Raw genomic sequence first — 19,263 nt, forward strand, 5'->3', positions numbered from 1 at the left:
CAACATGAACATTTGTGAATAAGATTTGCAAATATTCAAAGATAACGTGTCGACTATAGCAACCATTTTGTGCAAGATACCAAAGCTTCTTGTGCTGTCTCAAAAGTGGAACTTCCTTAACAAGTCTGGAAAAGACTGCAAAAAATTGACTTGTTTCGACATCACAAATAAGTACTGCACGAATGTGCTCAAAAGAGCTTCTTTTGACTGAACGTAATCTTAGTTGCAAAATCAGTTTGTAGAATATCGTACTTGTAATGTCAACAAGTGCGGAGCGCTTTCAGTTGTCTTGTTGACTGCAAATTACAGTTTGAAGTTGCATTCAGGAATGAGTTGTTTGCAAAGTAAGGCCCCAGGCATCAGTCCCCGAGTGTGAGTCGCGTATTCAAAAGCATTTCCTTTTGTGTGTGTGAAATGACAAATTCAATTTTGAACAAAAGAAGGGGCATTTCAAGGGCTCGTTTTTCTTTGTTAGACACATTAATTAGGTCGCAGGTTCAGTTCCTGTAAACGACAAGCTGTTTTTTCGTCCACTTTACTTTCTACATGAGGAAAAACTGTAATGACGCAAAGAAGATAGGGGACGAAGCGAAGACACGAACAGAGTGTCTTCGCTTCGTCCCCGTCTTCTTTGCGTCATTACAGTTTTTCCTCAAGTTATGAACCAACTAGCTCAGCAACAAGCCCTGTTGACTTACTTTCTACAGATTTTACACTATATATACTACAAATAACTTCCCCTATACTTTCCTTGGGGTGTCTGGTCTGTTAGTTTTAATTAATGTGTCTAACAAATTCAGTTTTGGGAGCCTAGGCTGCCCAAGTCGCCATGTTCACTAGCCGTGTGCTGGAAGGCCAGCAGTTTAGGCGTCGCCAGATATAGATAATTTTGATAGTTTGGCTCAATTTAAGAGAACAAGACACTCTCGAACACTATCGAACTATTGGACTCGCAGCTGCAGTTTAGCTGTGTTATGTTTGCATTAATTTTATCAGTAATTTCTGGGGGATATCAAAGCTCGAACAATTCAAGTTCCTCAGTTGCAGTCTCATCTGTATTTATAGAGCTGAGACCAGTAGACTGTAAATCTTTTCGTGAATGCTGTCAATAATAAAACTTCTTGCGCCTGTGCGTTTGAGCTGAGATCGAGAAGCTCCTTAACTGCTCTCTCTGCAAGATGCACTGTATGGTTTCTGTTGGACGTATCTTTGAATTTTGTATCTTCGTATGTATGTATTACTGCATGGATTCACATGCTTATAGCTTCCACATGTAGATCCTGCAACTCTCGTTCCACCTGAAGCTGCCAATGTGCAAATTAGGATCATTCGGTTGAAATGAAAGTGCCCGTGTCTGACGCACAGTGCCGATGGAGAAGCTTGAAAAGGTTTCAAGTGGAATGGTTGTAGGGTCAATGACTCAAATAGCAAATTCTAGATTGCAGAATCCTATCAGCTACTCACATTTCGATTCATATTTTAAAACTGTCAATTTGTCCCCGCCGACAGCTTGAATAAATGGCTTATTTGGGGCTAAGTAGCCAAACCCGGAAACCCTAAACTCAGCTGTCCTATTTGTATTACAGGTGACTCAGGCTATCCTTTGGAGCCATGGCTGATGATACCAGTTCCTGGCCATCCACGCGGTGTCTCCCCTGAGTGCCTCTACAACAAAGAGCACTCCTCCATGCGTAATGTTGTCCGGAGTGCTGAAGAGCAGGTTCCGCTGCTGGCAGTGCTACAGAACCTTGTTCTACAGCCCCAACCGAGCAGGGGCAATTGTTTCAGCCTGTGCTTCTCTCCACAACATTGCCTTGGAGGCAGGCGAGCCGGTGTTTGACGAGGACGTCGACAGCGGGGAAATGCCAGGCCAGGACGATGCAGAGCTGCCACAAGCCTCGCAGGCGCTGCCGTCCTTGCAGGAGATCTACCTCAGGGGCAGGCAGCAGCGCGATGCCGTCGTCAGCCTTTTCTAATGTGTCCAAGACATGCCTGGCGACAGCACACGATCACCAGCACAGGACTGGTAAGTTAAGATGTGCGCATATTAACACAGGTCACAAAACATTGACATCATTCTATGCCAAGTGTCCCACGCATCACACTGACACCTCGTAGATGTAACTGATGTAAATGATGCCGTTTTTCTATATGGCATGAAAAAAAAATTTGCTACAAAAAATTTTCTGCACCATCGTAGAGCTTACTCAAAGTTCACTTGCTTTTGTTAAACTGTGCCTAATACAAAATTGAACCGCCGCGCCTTTCTCCTTCGTTTCTTTCTTTTTGCGCAGGCTAGTTGGTTGATGAACATAATGACAGAACACTGCAAAATGCGAGACAGTGAAACACACAGGACACAACACTGTGTTGTAATCATTTCCATGTGTTTGTGTGGCGTGGGAGTGCAGTTTCTGTGTGTATACCGTCGGCCGCAAAAGTTCGCGGAATCTGGAGTGACGAAAAACTACATTGCTGCATCACCAATCGACGAAAAACTACATTGCTGCATCACCTACCATCACGCGCCGTGGTGTTGAGGCTATCGGCCGCAGCATTGGCAGTAATGTGGAAAATAGCCTCAACATCACGGCACGTGACTATAGCTAACGCAGCAATGCATTTTTCTGTTGCTCGGCCACGCACAGCAGATATTGCAAACTTTAGCAGTATTAACTTTGCATACAAAAGAAAATAAATAGAAACTAGTAAATGATTGTGTTACCATATTTTATATACAGTCATTCAATGGCTGAAAAATGCAGTAACATGTGAATGCAACGTTTGTTACAAATACTGAACGAAATGCAAGCATCGACTGAAGAAAACCATGACACGTATTGAGGAATTACAAATGATTGTCATTCTGTGGACACGACACATCATTTGAGTATTTGAGATATCTTGGATACAACACAACTGGCCCTGACTGCCCCACTCTGCGAGCTTGGGTGCACGGTACATAATTGGGGAAGCGAGGCAAAACGTATGCTGACCATCTCACATGCTACATGTAACAGAACTTCCATGCGTCCGGTCGATGCATGCGCGCGCAACACATAATGAGAATACAGAGAAAATATTCAAAAATTTTGCGTTTTTACACCAAGTACTACACTGACTAGATAATGCTCGGAATATCACAAGAACCTGTCAGGAGCAAAATTTTCCTAGCTAATTAACTATCCCTCACATCAAGGTCAAACACCTGCACTACCTGAATAAAAAAAGCCATCAAATTTAACTGAACCCTTAGTGCACAGACTGCCATGACTTATCAGGTACATGAAACCAAAGCATACGACCACAACACAACAGTGCACTTATAGCAGTTGTGACTCGAATTTTATATATTTTCGTATTGTTGCTCTAAATAAAAATACTGGTACCGAGAACCATAGAGTGCCGTGGGGTCTGGTAATGCATTCAAGGTATTTTCACTACCGCTGCCTAATTAAGGATTTTTGGTTTCGATATCAAGGAAGCCGCCTCGCAGTGAAGTGTATGCACTGTCTGACATCACTAGGAGACTGGCGGCATACTAGCAGCAGCTCTGTTAGTCACGTATGGTGCATGTAAGCAGTGAATAAATTAATAAATTTGTCTTCCACCAGCTATGACAGTGACTTCTATTACTTATGCTGCGTGCAAGATGCAAAGTTGGCGAACCTTGTGAACTGTGCTGACTCATTACGATAATGTTCATTGCGATGGGCTGGCGTACAGATGCTGCGTGACTGAAACTTTGAAATCCAAGTGAAATATTCTAAACATACTATCTAGCTCCGGTGTGTGCAGAGCTTCAGCGCTGCAACTGAAACTGAAAATTCTCTTTTTGTGGTGCCTGGAAATTGTGTCAGTACTCCTCTGAGATCTCTGATTACGATCACCATTTTTTTAAACCATGTCTCATGTGATGTTGCAGCTGCATTTCAAAACTGATTGTCCAAGCCTGTTTGGTGGCCAAGCCTGTATAGAAAGCTTTGGAGCTTTCACCTCTCATTCCTTCTCTATGTCTCCAGCAACTGCTCACAAGGGCTGTTTTTTGTTTTTCACAAGTTAATCACTGTGTAATCTAGCTAAAATAATGTTTGTCACATTTAGGCAGAAGGAAAATGCACTTTGTCGCTCTGCATAAAATTTACACGTGCAGTGCATGTCTGTTTTCCTACATATGCCACACATCAACCATCTTTCTCTAATCACTTTGAATAAGCTGTAAAACAAGAGCATCACTGTCCTGATGTGTTAAAAATGACTTTTGGGGTGCGTGAAAGTGCACTGCCCCAAAAAACGCCCAGTTTTATGTGCAAAATTGTGGCGCAGTCAAAATTACTGCTTTACTTGTATCACAGTACAATCACAGTTAGACAGTTCTGAAAATGACTACTACATTCAGTTGTGAGTGTCACAGTTTTGATGATTGAGCACTTCACAAACACATGGAATGAAAACATACAGAGGTTGCAGCCATAAAAAAGTAACAGATGCAGAAAACAGTAGACATGCTGCTCTTGCAGCAGTCATAACGTAACAGACACAGAAAACTGTAGACATGCTGCTCTTGCAGCAGTCATAACGTAGCAGATACAGAAAACAGTAGACTTGCTGCTCTTGCAACAGTCATAACGTAACAGATGCAGAAAACAGTAGACATGCTGCTCTTGCAGCAGTCATAACGTAACAGATGCAGAAAACTGTATACATGCTGTTCTTGCAGCAGTCATAACGTAACACATGCAGAAAACAGTAGACATGCTGCTCTTGCAGCAGTCATAACGTAACAGATGCAGAAAACAGTAGACATGCTGCTCTTGCAGCAGTCATAACGTAACAGATGCAGAAAACAGTAGACATGCTGCTCTTGCAGCAGTCATAACGTAACAGATACGGAAAACAGTAGACATGCTGCTCTTGCAGCAGTCATAACGTAACAGATGCAGAAAACAGTATACATGCTGCTCTCGCAGCAGTCATAACGTAACAGATGCAGAAAACAGTAGACATGCTGCTCTTGCCGCAGTCATAACGTAACAGATATAGAAAAGAGTAGACATGCTGCTCTTGCAGCAGTCTTAACGTAACAGATACAGAAAGAGTAGACATGCTGCTCTTGCAGCAGTCATAACGTAACAGATGCAGAAAACAGTAGACATGCTGCTCTTGCAGCAGTCATAACGTAACAGATGCAGAAAACAGTAGACATGCTGCTCTTGCAGCAGTCATAACGTAACAGATACGGAAAACAGTAGACATGCTGCTCTTGCAGCAGTCATAACGTAACAGATGCAGAAAACAGTAGACATGCTGCTCTTGCCGCAGTCATAACGTAACAGATATAGAAAAGAGTAGACATGCTGCTCTTGCAGCAGTCTTAACGTAACAGATACAGAAAAGAGTAGACATGCTGCTCTTGCAGCAGTCATAACGTAACAGATGCAGAAAACAGTAGACATGCTGCTCTTGCAGCAGTCATAACGTAACAGATGCAGAAAACAGTAGACATGCTGCTCTTGCAGCAGTCATAACGTAACAGATACGGAAAACAGTAGACATGCTGCTCTTGCAGCAGTCATAACGTAACAGATGCAGAAAACAGTAGACATGCTGCTCTTGCAGCAGTCATAACGTAACAGATGCAGAAAACAGTAGACATGCTGCTCTTGCAGCAGTAAAAATGAAAAAAATGGTACATGTGTCGCACTGGCAGCACTCAAGGAAAAAAAACAAAAAAAAACAAGAACAAAAAATGGTTGACATGCTTCACTTGAAGCCGGCAAAAAAAAACATGAAAATGGTAGATGTGCTACGCTTGCAGCAGTCAAGAAAAAATCACAGCATATCCACGGAGTGAATGATGATGAGTGGGCGAAGCTGCGGACGTTCATCGGTAAACCGTGAATCTTCCGTGAATTCTGCCCAGTACATCATCACCGACGTGAGATCGGGCGCGTTTATACTAAAGGTTCGATGAGTTATGACGACTTGCAGCTCACTTTAATTTTACATGTACGCTGTGAATTTTCATTGTTTAGAAAACCATTGCTTTAGAAAACATGTGGCGTCTTTCGTTAAGCAGCTGGCGTCCTTTCGTTTTGCTTTAGAAACATCTGGCGTTCTTTCGTTTTGCTTTTACAAAACATCTGGCGTCTTTCGTAGGTTTATTTCATCAATCAACGGCGTTTTGAACAAAATTTTTATTGTTTAATCACGCACAGGAGAAATCTCACCAGGCACTACCTTGGAGGTAAACAATGGCTGCTAATGGGAATGAGAGACAGAAGAAGTCGGCTTTTAGCTAACACTTACACTTCTACTTCTACTAACGTTTTCTACTGGAACATGCCAATGGCTGCTAATGGGGAATGAGAGACAGAAGAATTCGGCTTTTAGTTAACGCGCACGCTGTGAATTTTTTATTGTTCAACAACGCACAGGAAAAATCTCCCATCGGCACCACCTTGGAGGTCAAAGCGTAAGACTGGTTACGCACTACGACTACGACTACGAGGGACGAACGGGTGCCGCCTTAAGGAGCTTCGCCCCTAAAAGAAAACAACAAAAGAAACAAGAACAGAGAAACGGTTGACATGCTTCACTTGAAGCAGTTAAAAAAATTTAAAGACAAAAATAGGTAATGGGCCACACTTGCAGCACTAAAGAAAGAAAAACAAGAACACGCAAAAAATGGTTGACGTACTTCCCTTGAAACTGTCAAAAAAATAAAAAAGGAAAACAAAAGAATACATAAAGCTATGTTTGAACTAACAAAAAAAGAAAAACACTTCAATCCGTGTGTCTTCCCGCAGGACCCTGGAGGCTGGCCCTGCCCCTGAGCTCTGCGAGAATGGCCTCCTGCGCATCAGCCGCCCGCTCCGCAGCCTCCGCCTTTCGCCGCAGCAGGGCCGTGTTGCGTTCCGCGGCTATGGCGAGCCGCTCGATGGAAGAGCGCATGGCCTCGGCCACCTGAACTCATTGTGTGGACAACCATGAACTCTTCGCTACCAGCTCTCGCTTGGAAGCTCTTGCTTGCAGGAATCTGCGTGTGCACAACACTTTCCTCTCTGAAGAAAAGCCACTGGCCTGGTGGCATCCAGTGGTGGTGCCAAGTGCGACGTACAAACTATGCGCCGTTTATTTGGACAGACCAAGTTCTCGCCGGAACTCCTCTTCAGTCATCAACTCAAACGCATCTCTCACCTCCAAACAGCCCTTTTCAGGGCTAACTAGCTGTTTGTGCGGCTGTAGGTCGCTTGGGTTGTGCGGCTGTAGGTCGCTTGGGAGCTCAGACTCAGTTTCCCAATTACACATGCATTTTCTATCTGTGCTCACAGTATCTCGCAGTCATGATTCCATCATGAACGACGAGTGCTAACATTGTTTCCTTGCGATAACCTACAAAACACACAAGGATCTCCTTACCCCGAGCAGGTCAGTGCCCTGGAGAAGGCTCTCGGCACACTGAGCCTGGATATCTGTCAGGACGTCCACACGCCGAGGTCGCCTTTGCCGCGGTGGACGAGCAGGCCGCCGCCGCTGCCGCGGTGGAGCATCTGAAAACATGCCATGTTTAATAGAATCGCAATGCATTTCACATTATGTGTAAAGGTAGTTATGCTGGTTTAATGTGCTCAATCGAATTTTCCCCTGAAATGAGAAAGCTCATTTCAACTAGAAGCTTGTAAATGAAGAGCACTTACCCGTTGGCGCAGCTGCCGGCTCGGCTGCTGCAGGTGTCTGTGGCCCGGCTGCACAAGAGTGAATGCAGTGCACTTTTCCCATCATACGTATAAACATTCGGCAAACTGTAACACACAAAAAAACACCGCGCTGCAACTTACTTGATGTGGCACTCGTGCCTGCCACCGCTGTCGTCACCTCCATCAGGGCAGGAGGTGCGTTATCCTGGTAAGTGTCAAAAGCACAGCTTTCTTTCACTACAATGTGATGCCATCCGGTAGTTATGCAAACTCTACTGCTACTATGCACACAGTGTCCTGCAATGATCAAGTAGTTAATGATAGGATTCCTTAATTGCATGCTTTCCTGAATGCCTCCAGGGGGATTTCCTCCTAATTTATAAATACGAGCGTTATTCGTGACAAGCTACACCAAAACTCCATTAATTTGTTGCATATGTGATGGTGCCATTTTTGTGAACATCTGCTTAAGGCACGAATTGCAGATATTAGGCATTGCTCAATTTCAGAACGGATTATTATCGAACAGACCTTACCTGCTGGTAATCAAGTGGACGCGCGCCTGTCAGGCGCAGCCTACCGGTAAGGACCAGGACGCGGCAATGAAGACCGGAGGCACGCCCCCCGCCCGTGCTCCTGCGAACGCACGCACATTGTAGGACGAGTTGATCAGACTAGTCGGTGTTCACTCACCGCTGCACTTCGGCAACCGCGGAGGCGTCACGGCGCGCGTCGTGGACCTGCTTCCGCCACCAGTCCTGCCACTGTTCGGCGGACTTGGTGACGGGGCCCTCGCTGTTCAGCGCGTCGGACAGCTCGCCCCACAGCCGACGCCTGTCCGCTGCCGTGAATTCGTATGTTAGCTCGCTGGCTCGTACAGCCAACTCCGGATGTTGCTCCATAAACGAGAGCAGCAGCTCTCTCTGGTTGTCAGGAACGCGCGGACCTCGTACATGCGTGTGCTGCGCCATTTCGACAACTGAATGACAATTCGAATCGTCGCGCCGTTTGAATTTTACAAGCACACTAATACTAGAAGCACTGGATGAAACAGCGTGGTGGCCAGCGCCACCACCAAACGTCTCGTGAAACTGCGACACCCCCTGGCGCTATGTCAGGCATTTACACAAGTTAAATGTTAAAGTCGCCGAGCTCTTCAACTTCAAGCTGCGAAAAACAATGCCTCTGAATATTGATGTTCAGTTATAATAATTATACATTTATTTATGCATTGTATACATTCCTGAATTCCCCGGCTCGCCTATTGGCTGTGTGCTCCCTCTTGTCCTTTTGTTCAATCCTCCTCCCCGTTCTATGCTAGAACACGTACAAAATAGCCCCCCTGGCGACGGATCAACACTTTTTTTCAGCCCGTCACTTAGTTCCACAGCTTCGCACGGGATGTCGCCGCCGAAAGAAAAAAGAGCTTTCGTTTCGGTTTCGGTTCTTGACTGTAATCTTGAGCTGCCGTTTCTTTTTCTCTTTATTAGATGACTTTTTTAGTGTATGTTTAACACTCCACGCGTATCACATCGTTCAGATATACATTTGTAATTCCTACTTTATTCTTTTATAAACGTCCTAAGGAACAGAATGCCCGATCAGGTTATGGTGAACGAAGCTCTGTCGAACTTTTGTACGCTTATTGTGGTGGAAACTTATTTCTCCCTTCTCATGATGTCGTTACAATCTTCTCAGGTACCTACAATTCAGCAACGTAAAGGAAGCGAACCAAGCTTAGACAAGCGAGGCATAGTAATTAAATGACAAAGTTAGACGTTTTTGCAGTTGCTTTTTACTTTAGCGCTAACCCAAGTGTCTATCATAATCTAAACGAACGAAGGGGAATTTTTCGAGGGGTTCTTTTTTTTGTTAGACACTACTGATGAAACCAACAGATAATTAAGCCGATCAAAGAATACGAAAAATTATTTGTTCTTTTTCAAACAGCAGTGCAATGATTTCGCCCTAACTTTAATGAAATCAAAATCACTATCTTGAGAAGCATCAGCGGACGGCTCATATACCCTTCTACATGCTGCGCTCTCAACTCAAAGAGACTGTGCGAAATCCCCTTTCCTACCTGGAGTGGCTGTGTTCTCTTACAGCACCATTTGGTAGAGTTACGCGAGACTGGATCTAGAAGAGTTAGCTGCCAGCTTTACTTCATTTGCTGCTATCGCACTCATTGCATCGTCCTTGCGGTGAAACTGGGATTTTTATTCATCTCTTTTCATATCTATCGCCCTACGTGAACAGAAAAAAACCAGCGTGCCTTCTCCTTTAACATCACAAAGCACTGTGCGCTGCATCGGATAGGTCCGTGTGATATGACGTGTGTGGATCAAAGCTTTCGGGAAGTCCAGGGACTGGTGCTCCCAGTTACAAAACGAAAATCCCGTGATTCAGCAGCTTTTCGCACGCACTCGCAGCCCATCTCAACATACCGCAATAAGATGCCATTTTAAACATCTGTAAATGAAAATGTGCGCAGCATGTACTGGTTGCGCAAGGCTGGAACCGAAAGCGGAGCTAGCGTTCGACCTAGCTTCTTCTAAGGTTTTGCTAGTAATACCAAGCTATTGCTAGAGGTGCAAAGTTTTTGCTAGTATAGTATTATAGGATATGGCTAGGCTTGGATAATCTATTTTTCTCAGGTTTCGGTCGGTTCCCCAGACTACGCACTTGTTGCGTGGTCCTGAAGGGGAAATGTCGCGTCACTAGTAGTTACGTGATGGGATTTTAGTCACGTGAGAGAGAAGGTACATCTTTATTAGAGTCCAGTGCAGATCCTGAGGTTGCCCCGCGTCACCCGGTTGTTCCGAAGTTTTTGGCGCCAACACGTCACGTGAATAGTTACGTGACGTTACGAGATTTTAGTGGCGAGACTAATTACTTGATTTTACGTGATTTTTAGTCACGTGGCTAGTTGTTACGTGATTGCAGTCACATAAGTAGATGTGCGATGTTACGTGATTTTGGTCACGCGACAATGACAGGCCTGGTGTACAAAAAATTGTAGTCGCAGGAAACAACAACCCATCATCGATATCACATATATTTTACGAGCACGAGAAATTCACTTTCGTTGCTCGAAAGAGCAAGCGAAGCTGCACTCGTGCACTTTTTATCACGTTTCAAAACTGTTTGGGCTTCTACGATTTTTTCTGGAATTTTTTGTATGCTTCATTTGCTCTATTCTTTTTGCTTTCATGGTGAAGAGCGCATATATATTGCTGTAAGTTTGAAAATATAGTCAGTTGTAAGTTCAGCGCTCTGTGTGTTTTCCAATGTCGTCCTCGTTTCTTGCGCTGTGAAACATCGAATTATGAAGAAGACACGCAAGTTGGGCGAGTTGGTGAGGTTCCATGGTAAAAATGTAAAACAGCGCTTACTTCGTCATCTTCCTTCGTCTTGGGTTTAAGTAAGCGCTGTTTTACATTTTTACCATCGAATTATGGTCTACAGCGCATTTTTGCAAACAGAAGGCAGTTGTTTTCACTTTTGCATTCCCTTTCTGCTCTTTGGAAGGTGGGGACACTTGCAAGGAGCGTTGCAAGGAGAGTTTGACCGTAGTATCCTTATAATAGCTATCGTATCACGGGCTAACCGCCGCGCGCTGTGGCTGAATGGGTTGATCATCCGTGCTGGCTGTTTGCGGGCAATCGCTGGGGCCTTGGTTCGAATCCCAATGCGGTTTTTTCTTCTTTTTTTGTCTCTCTCACAATTGCTTATGTTTGCCGCGGTGGTACAGCGGTTACGGTGCTCGGCTGCTGACCAAAAGGGCACACGTTTGACGGCGGCTCAAGCATTTTTGAACAAGGCGAGAATGCTAGAGGCTCGTGTACTTGGTTTTAGATGCACGTTACGAACCTGAAGTGGTCGAAATTTCCACAGCCCTCCTTTAAGGCACGCCTCATATACATATTGTGGTTTGGGCAAGTAGAACTCCAGCAATTATTATTACTAGTACAACGCTGCTGAAGATTTAGTTGCTTGTTTTTTCGCTGGCGCTTTGCACCCAAGATATTTGCTGCAGTTTCGGTTTCGCTTCTAGAAATGCAGCAAGTAAACAACTTCTAAGGTTTTATTATTTATTACCACGCAACCCATTACTTAATAACGAAGAAAAGGAACCCAGATTTTAGTTAACTTCAACCTTAAGAAGGCAATACAAAACGAAACCAAGGCAAGCATGAGGGCAGCCATTTGTAATATAATGACGCGTTTTAAAGAAGTACTCTACTATTAGAGACGACGCAGAAACGTAACCAGTAATAGAACCAACGCAAAGCTTGTATTGTTGCATCGTCGCCTTTTTTCTACGGGAGCAGCGTTCCCTGCTTCTGCAAGCAGTGCTGCTCTTTTGCAATACATTTACTTCCCCTCCGACAAAGAGCCACCCTGGCTAATTAGGGACAGCTGCACAGTGACAGTGAGGCTAGCAGGTCTATATGCACAATCTCATGCCTCGACATTGTTTGATTACAATAAGTCTCAAGCGACTTGACGGCGTATATGAAGTACGAGGCTCGCTAGACCACACGGTACGGCCGTGGTACTTCGGAAGAAGTTTCGTAGACCGACCGGGGCCACCTAGGAGTCCAGAGGCCAGGCCAGTAGCTAGGGGGTATGCCCTAAGGGCCCGCCTCCCCTCCCAAAAGTTTGACGGAGGCGGTGTTTTACCTACAAGGATAATGAGAATAGGTGTTTCTCTCACACTGTCAAGGCCTTCAGCAAGTGCCCCCTCCCTTTACCCAACCCCCTCCCCCTCGCTGACTGGCGCAGGCCGGCGGCGGAGACCGGTGTGCACGGAACAGACGGCGAAACGGTAGGCAAGCAGACTCGGAAGCGAGCGCGGCCGCGCGCGCCGTTGTCATAGCAACGAAGGAGAGATCTTCAACCGGCTCCTTTGCTGCTGGCTTACGTTTCCTTTCTTGAAATCTCAGCACTCGTCACTTTCCTATGAAGAATGCTGTCTCACGCTCATAACGTGCAAGCCATTTGTGACCTGGAAGTGCCGGGCGCGCGGCGATAATGCAATCGAGAGGCAAGCACGATATCAGGACTGTTTTTGTGAGGCGAAACGACACCCTTTCAACACGTTCTTTAGTGTACGCTGCTTTCCTGAAAAGCATAGGTGATTTCATAGGGAATATTAGCCGATTACACACTGCCTTTGTTGCCGCAACGCCACTTCACGCCGTTGAAAGAGCATTAAGAGGGATTACCTAATGAGGGAAGTCCAGGCATGGAGACATGCATGTTCTCTCTACTGATGACTTTCCCTTAACAGGTACCCATGTTAGCAGCAATGTACAACAGAGTGAATGAAATCAGCGAGGAATAAAACTTCAAAACTAACAAGCGCTTTTCACTTTACAGTTATGCTTACCGATTCAATGAGCCAAGTATTCGACGCTCACTAGATTGCCCTACGCACTGTGTTCACGAGCCAAACCTTCTTACGGTTCATCAAACTAATGAACAGATCAAGCTCGCCTTGCTTGTTCGCCTCAGGTTTATGAATGACATGTCAGTAATGCACTATATATATATATATATATATATATATATATATATATATATATATATATATATATATATATATATATATATATATATATATATATTAGGAAAAAGGTATACGCTTCTAAAGAACTGTTTATTTGTCGACGTTTCGATCGGAGACCGATCATCATCAGGATAAAATTTACCAGGCTTCGATGCGCTTTTATATCATCGTTCTCCGAGCCGAGAGAGAGAAAAAAAATGGTTAAGAAAAAGTACATACAGAAAAGAAAGAGGAGAGAGAGAACTAAGAAACCTGAGGACAAAGAGTCGCGAATACGCTTGTGCACATACTTTGACTGACATAAGAATAACACGTGTTTCTTGAAAAAAAAAAAAAAGTCGTCAACACCCCACGTGCACATACTTTGGCCGACGAAACACACGTGTTTCCTGAAAAAAGAAAAAAAGAAAGAAAACAAAAACTACGCTGATATACAAAGATCGTCCAGGTGAGGTACATTCCTGTAATCACTAGTCGAGTTCCAATGCTTTGAAGCCCCAACACAACATGGGTACATTCCTCACGTCTTCGGCTCCCCCCTCTCGGCATTTGCTCCTGAAGCCTGTGAGGGGATGAAGCTTCACAAGAAGGGATAAGCTCTTAAAGGCAGTGAACTCAAAAAGCTTAGTAAAAGTCCGGGAAGAGTGTGCGAAGGCACATTCACTGAAAAACAGGTGGTCACGATCTCCGGTTTGTTGCTCCAGTTAATGCTTATGAAGAAAATGGAGAATACCTTAAGATTGGAATGCGTGTGAGCATGCTGTATGTCCGACAGCGGGCTCCTGAAGAGATGTCCGAAAAACTAATAAAATAAACTATAATAAAAAAGAGAAAAAATTAAAAGGAGAGAGATCTTCAGTTAAGATTATTATTAACTTGAATCCTCCAGAGCACGAATTGAAGCCAGTATGCCCGGATTGATGTTTAGTCCAGCCTTCAATGTATTAAATTTATAAATCATATATGATTCGCGCTGTTCACGCTCCCTTGTACTGGAGAAACCACTTTGCAGGAGTGTAACCTTGATGGAATCAAATGGGTGGTTTTCGGAATTTATATGCTGAGACAGAGGAAGATGCGGAAGCGAATTATCATGGGAACGATGGTTAATAAAGCGGGTGCGGAAGGCCGTGTCTGTCTGACCTATGTATTGAATACTGCATACTCCGCACTCGAGAAGGTATACTACATTAGAGCTGTCACAGTTAAGGTTTGAGTGAAGAGAGTATTTGAAATTGGAATGGTGTGCTTTCAACAAACTTGGTTGTGTGTATGTGTTTGCACACCTTGCAACGAGCCTTGCCGCATGGCTGGCATCCAGTTACAGGTGGCCTATCGGTTTTCGAACGCACAAGATAATCCTTAATGTTTTTGGGGCGCCTATAAACGACTCGCGGAGGGGAAGGGAAAATTCTTGATAGTCGTTTACTCTGTTGTAAGATGTTATAGTGTCTCTTTAGAATTTTGTTTACGTTAGGGGGGTTGCTTCCAAATGTTAGAACCAAGTTTTTCCGTCCCTCTTGTTTTAATTCTTTCTGCTGATAAAGTAGTTGTTGTCGATCTAGGTTTGCCCCTTTACGTATGGGGTCGTTGACTATAGAAGGAGGATAGTGTTGCTTCGCAGGTACGTTGCGCAAGTTATTTGCGTTGGCCTCAAAGTCTTCGGGGCGGGAGCAAATTCTCCTGAATCGGTGGGCCTGCGAGTACGGGATGCTCGTCTTGCAGTGAGGAGGGTGGCAACTATCGAAGTGAAGGTACTGCTGCCTGCCTGTAGGCTTTTTGTAAACGGTACTAGTCAAGGACCCGTCTTTTACTTTTACGTGGATGTCGATGAAATTGGTTTCAGTTCTTGAGTATGTGTGAGTGAAAGTTATGTCTGGATGAGCTTTGTTGAAGGATTCTATAAAATTATTTAGGTTTTCTTGCGTATCCGTCCAAATGATAAAAATTTCATCTAAGAAGCGTTTGTAAAGAAGGGGCTTACTTTTCTGGGTTGACAAGAACTTAGTTTCAAGATCATTCATAAAAATATTAGCGTAGTTGGGTGCCATTCGAGTCCCTATAGCAGTGCCATTTATTTTTGGTTGTATTTGTTATGAAACTCAAAGCTATTGAGTTGAAGTACAAGCTGCGCAAGGGTTTCAATTACTGTTGGACTTGGCGAGTCATCACATTTGTGCTCACTATAGGGCTCTACTAATGTTTTGATGCCGTCTTTATGGGGAATATTAGTGTAAAGGGAAGTTACACCAAGAGTTACAAGAAAGGCGCCATCAGGGATTTTGATATTGTTGATGATCCGTAGGAAGTGGTTGGTATCACGTAGGTAGTAGGAGTGTGTAGGCGGAATGTCCTTAATTAGGGAGTCTATGTAGCTTGATATTGGTTCGGTGAGGGTACCTCTTCCCGAAATAATTGGTCTGCCGGGGTTTCCTTTCTTCTGTATTTTCGGAAGCATATAAAAACGTCCTGGTGTAGCACGTGCTACAGTAAGGGCCTTAGAAATTTTAGGATCTCACTCTCCGAGCTCCACGAGATCATGGAGTGCGGTGTTTATTATTGCTTGATGTTCTAGGGTTGGGTCTTTATAAAGTGGTTTGTAGAAAGAGGTGTTAGTTTCCTGTGCTCATAAACACCATCGTTCTCCTAAGGGAACCTCCTGGAAAGAAAGGCTTAAGATTTTCTTTGGAACGGCTGCACATCTTCGTGGCAACAGAAGGAGCTCCACGCACAACTGAAGAAATTTTCATATGCTGAGTGAACGAAAGAAGGGGGAATTAAAGGGTTCGCTTTTCTCTGATGTGCCTTGTGACCCGTTGTTGAGCAAGTCAAATGCATTTTGTATTCTACATCAGGAGTGATACAGAATAAAGAAGTGATTTTGGGAGATTGTAGGAATAGTTACTATATTATGTTGCCTTAACAATCGTTGTTGTCAGCGCAAAAACGCCAAAATTTGCTCTTCTGAATTTCTTTGTGCTGATCAAAGTGGACGATTGGGCCAGTAGGTGATTCATGATCGACTTTGTGCTTGCTGTAGTGCAAAGTCGAAAGAGACTGCGCCTACAGAACATGAAAGGAGAGCTTCAGGAGAACTTCCAGCCCATTAGAGTAACCTATTGGTGTATCTGCGCCAAGAGAATTCAAGACAATCATCTCCAGCATATGAGTCATTAGACGATGAGAAAAAAAGGAAAAAAAAAGAAGAAATGCAATTAGGATAGATAAGTGCCTTTTTTAGCGGGATAGACGGCAGATCTAGAGATTATTACACAACAGGTCAGTCGTATATGTTCTACTATATACGTTCATTCCTAACAAAAAAACTAACCAAGTTCACATTTTCCGGTGTACAAGATCATCTTTCAACGATTGTATCATTTTTGCACAGCGTCTTAGACGGCGCCAAGCTTTCGGTGGCAGTCACATTTCAATAAGAAAAATAACAAAAACAAATTAAAGCTATCTTTAACTTCCCTTTTTTACCCTCATTCCTAGCGTTTTCAAACATATCCAGTTCTAATTTGAGGTAACGCAAGGAGCAAACGAGCATCACCCAAGTGCTACACCAAAGGAAATTCGGTTTATTATGCAACCACAATATCCTGTTCGTACCCAAACATAATGGTTCCCGCTAGCTGAAAAAAGAAACTCGGAAGCCAGCATGCTGCTCCAATATCCCACCGGTACGGCAGCGCAAGAAACTAAACAAACAAACAAATAAAAACACGATTCTCTTCATGCATCGTGGGCGCGTCTCTAACGGCCAGACATTTGGCATGGCACGTCTAGAAAAACTGCCAATTCATTGCCAGTCGTCGCCGTCGATATAACGCCGACACACAGCGCTCTCTTTTCTGCGCACCGAGGTGAAGCGACAGTCTCGGGGCGTGTGTACTGTTCCTTTTGATTCTCTTTTATTTAGTGCTGCGTCACTGCATACGTCATGGCGGGACTTTTGAATTCTTTGAGGTCAATATGCCACGTGGTGTCGTTCACGCGAACTAGGCCGCTGGTGTCCAGAAAAGCTGCATATGCAAAGATGGAGCTATTAGTGAGATATCGAACTAACGGCCGATATCCGTTCTGCCTATCTTGTCCAAAGTCTTTGAAAATGTCATCAATGCACGGCTCGTTAACTTTTTAACTAAATATCACCTAGGGAAGGATTCACAATATAGCTTTCAAAAAGGTAAATCTACCGAAATGGCATTACTGCTAATTAAAAATGAAATTCTCAGCATCATGGAAAACAAACTTTTTACTGCCGGCTTGTTTGTCGATTTAAGGAAAGCGTTTGACTGCGTGAACCACAGTATTCTGCTCTCAAAACTGCATGATTATGGCATACGTGGCATTGCCCTTGATCTTGTGAAAAGCTCTCTCTGTAACAGGAAGGAGTGTGTGAAGGTCCGTGAGTCGGTGTCTCCAACTGTAATTGTAAAATTTGGGGTGCCTCAGGGATCAATTCTAGGGCCTTTGTTTTTGATACTCTATATCAGTGATTTATGTGATGTGCCCGATTCGCCGAAACTGGTCGTGTATGCTGACGACACGAACATATTTTTTTCAGCCCCAACTTTAACAAGCTTAAACACTACAATAAACAATTAATTAAACTTGAACAATGGCTGGACCCTAACAGATTAACTCTAAATGTTAAGAATACAAAATATGTTATATTTAAACCACTCAACATAAAAGTGACTCTGAACTCGCCGTTAATTTTGAAGGAACTGTCCTTTAGCGTGTTTCATCACAAAAGTTTCTAGGTGTTTGGTTCGAACATACAATGTCTTGGAACACGCATGTGAACAAGCTAGCGGTTGAATTGGGCAAAGCAATGGGATGTCTCTACAAATTTAGAGAATTAGTCCCTCTAAGTTTAAAAAGTGCTATATATATGCAAATTTTAATTCACGTCTTTCATATTGTACCTTAGTGTGGGGTACAACTACTACTAATTATAATAAACTAGAACAGCTGCAAAAGAAGGTGTTAAGAATATCTGAGAATTTCAGTGGACACCGAAGCCTACTACCCACTGCTCCCCTATTCATTAAACATAAGATAAATCTTCCAAGCTACACGACTATAAACTGTCTCTTTATATGTATAAAAACAAGCTTCCAAAAGACGAAGAACACACCCGTCATGACAACAGCATACGTAACAGGAAAATACTAGTACCACATACTCGCACAAGCTACGGTAGAGCCAAACTTGAATACTGCATACCAGCACTTTACAACTCCTTAAAAACCCATATTAATTTTAGTGCCCCATTCCGTGTGTTCAAATCAAATGTGCGTGATTATTTGATGAAGCCATAAATATATTTCTTTACTCAAAACTAAATAATGTTTCATGTTCTGTGCGTCATACAGAAAGAGTGTTCTGATGCTCATTGTATATAGTGATTTTTATATTTTCTTTGTATTATGCTGTTTGTTTTGCTTACAAGTGTACATCTGTGGGAAATCCACTGCATCTGCTGCCCTCTGTAGGCCCCCAGGTACTGTCAAGCTGCTTTGCACAGCTTTTTGCCTGGGGGACCCCCAACAAGTGTGTTGGAAATAAAGTGGATTTTGATTCTGATTCTGAAATGTATTCAAAACTTTGGTCCTCATAAACGCAAGGTATTAAACCGGTCTAGCCGCTGGATGACGAAAGAAGTCGTACGCCAGGGGCGCAAGCTTAAAAAGGCAAGAAAGCATCAAATAAAACAGTCATCATTGTCTGGATTAAACAAAATATCAGAGTTGCTTCATACAATGAAAGGCAGTTTGAAAAACGCAAGAGAAAAATATCAGTGAGCATTTGACAAACTTTCTCTTGACGTCACCAATAAGTTTTGGCACTACTTTTCACCCAAAAAAGTCCCGTGTCAAGCTTATCCATTAATGGCGATTTTATAACCGATAAGAGAGAAATAGCAGAAGCAATAAATGATTGTTTGTGTTCAGTATGCACGTGTGATAATGACGT

The 19,263-nt window shown here is 43.6% G+C and overlaps 1 protein-coding gene across 1 annotated transcript; it reads left to right on the plus strand.

Moving 5' to 3' along the window:
- Positions 1 to 1,777: 1,777 nt before the first annotated feature.
- LOC119376588 (uncharacterized) lies at positions 1,778 to 6,994 on the plus strand. Its single transcript, XM_037646372.2, has 2 exons — positions 1,778 to 2,026; positions 6,810 to 6,994. Exons 1-2 carry the CDS (start codon positions 1,879 to 1,881, stop codon positions 6,968 to 6,970), a joined length of 309 nt encoding a protein of 102 aa, XP_037502300.1. The 5' UTR covers positions 1,778 to 1,878; the 3' UTR covers positions 6,971 to 6,994.
- Positions 6,995 to 19,263: the final 12,269 nt, after the last annotated feature.

The sequence above is a fragment of the Rhipicephalus sanguineus genome, unplaced genomic scaffold, assembly GCF_013339695.2.
Source record: "Rhipicephalus sanguineus isolate Rsan-2018 unplaced genomic scaffold, BIME_Rsan_1.4 Seq158, whole genome shotgun sequence".
Classification (NCBI taxonomy): domain Eukaryota; kingdom Metazoa; phylum Arthropoda; class Arachnida; order Ixodida; family Ixodidae; genus Rhipicephalus; species Rhipicephalus sanguineus.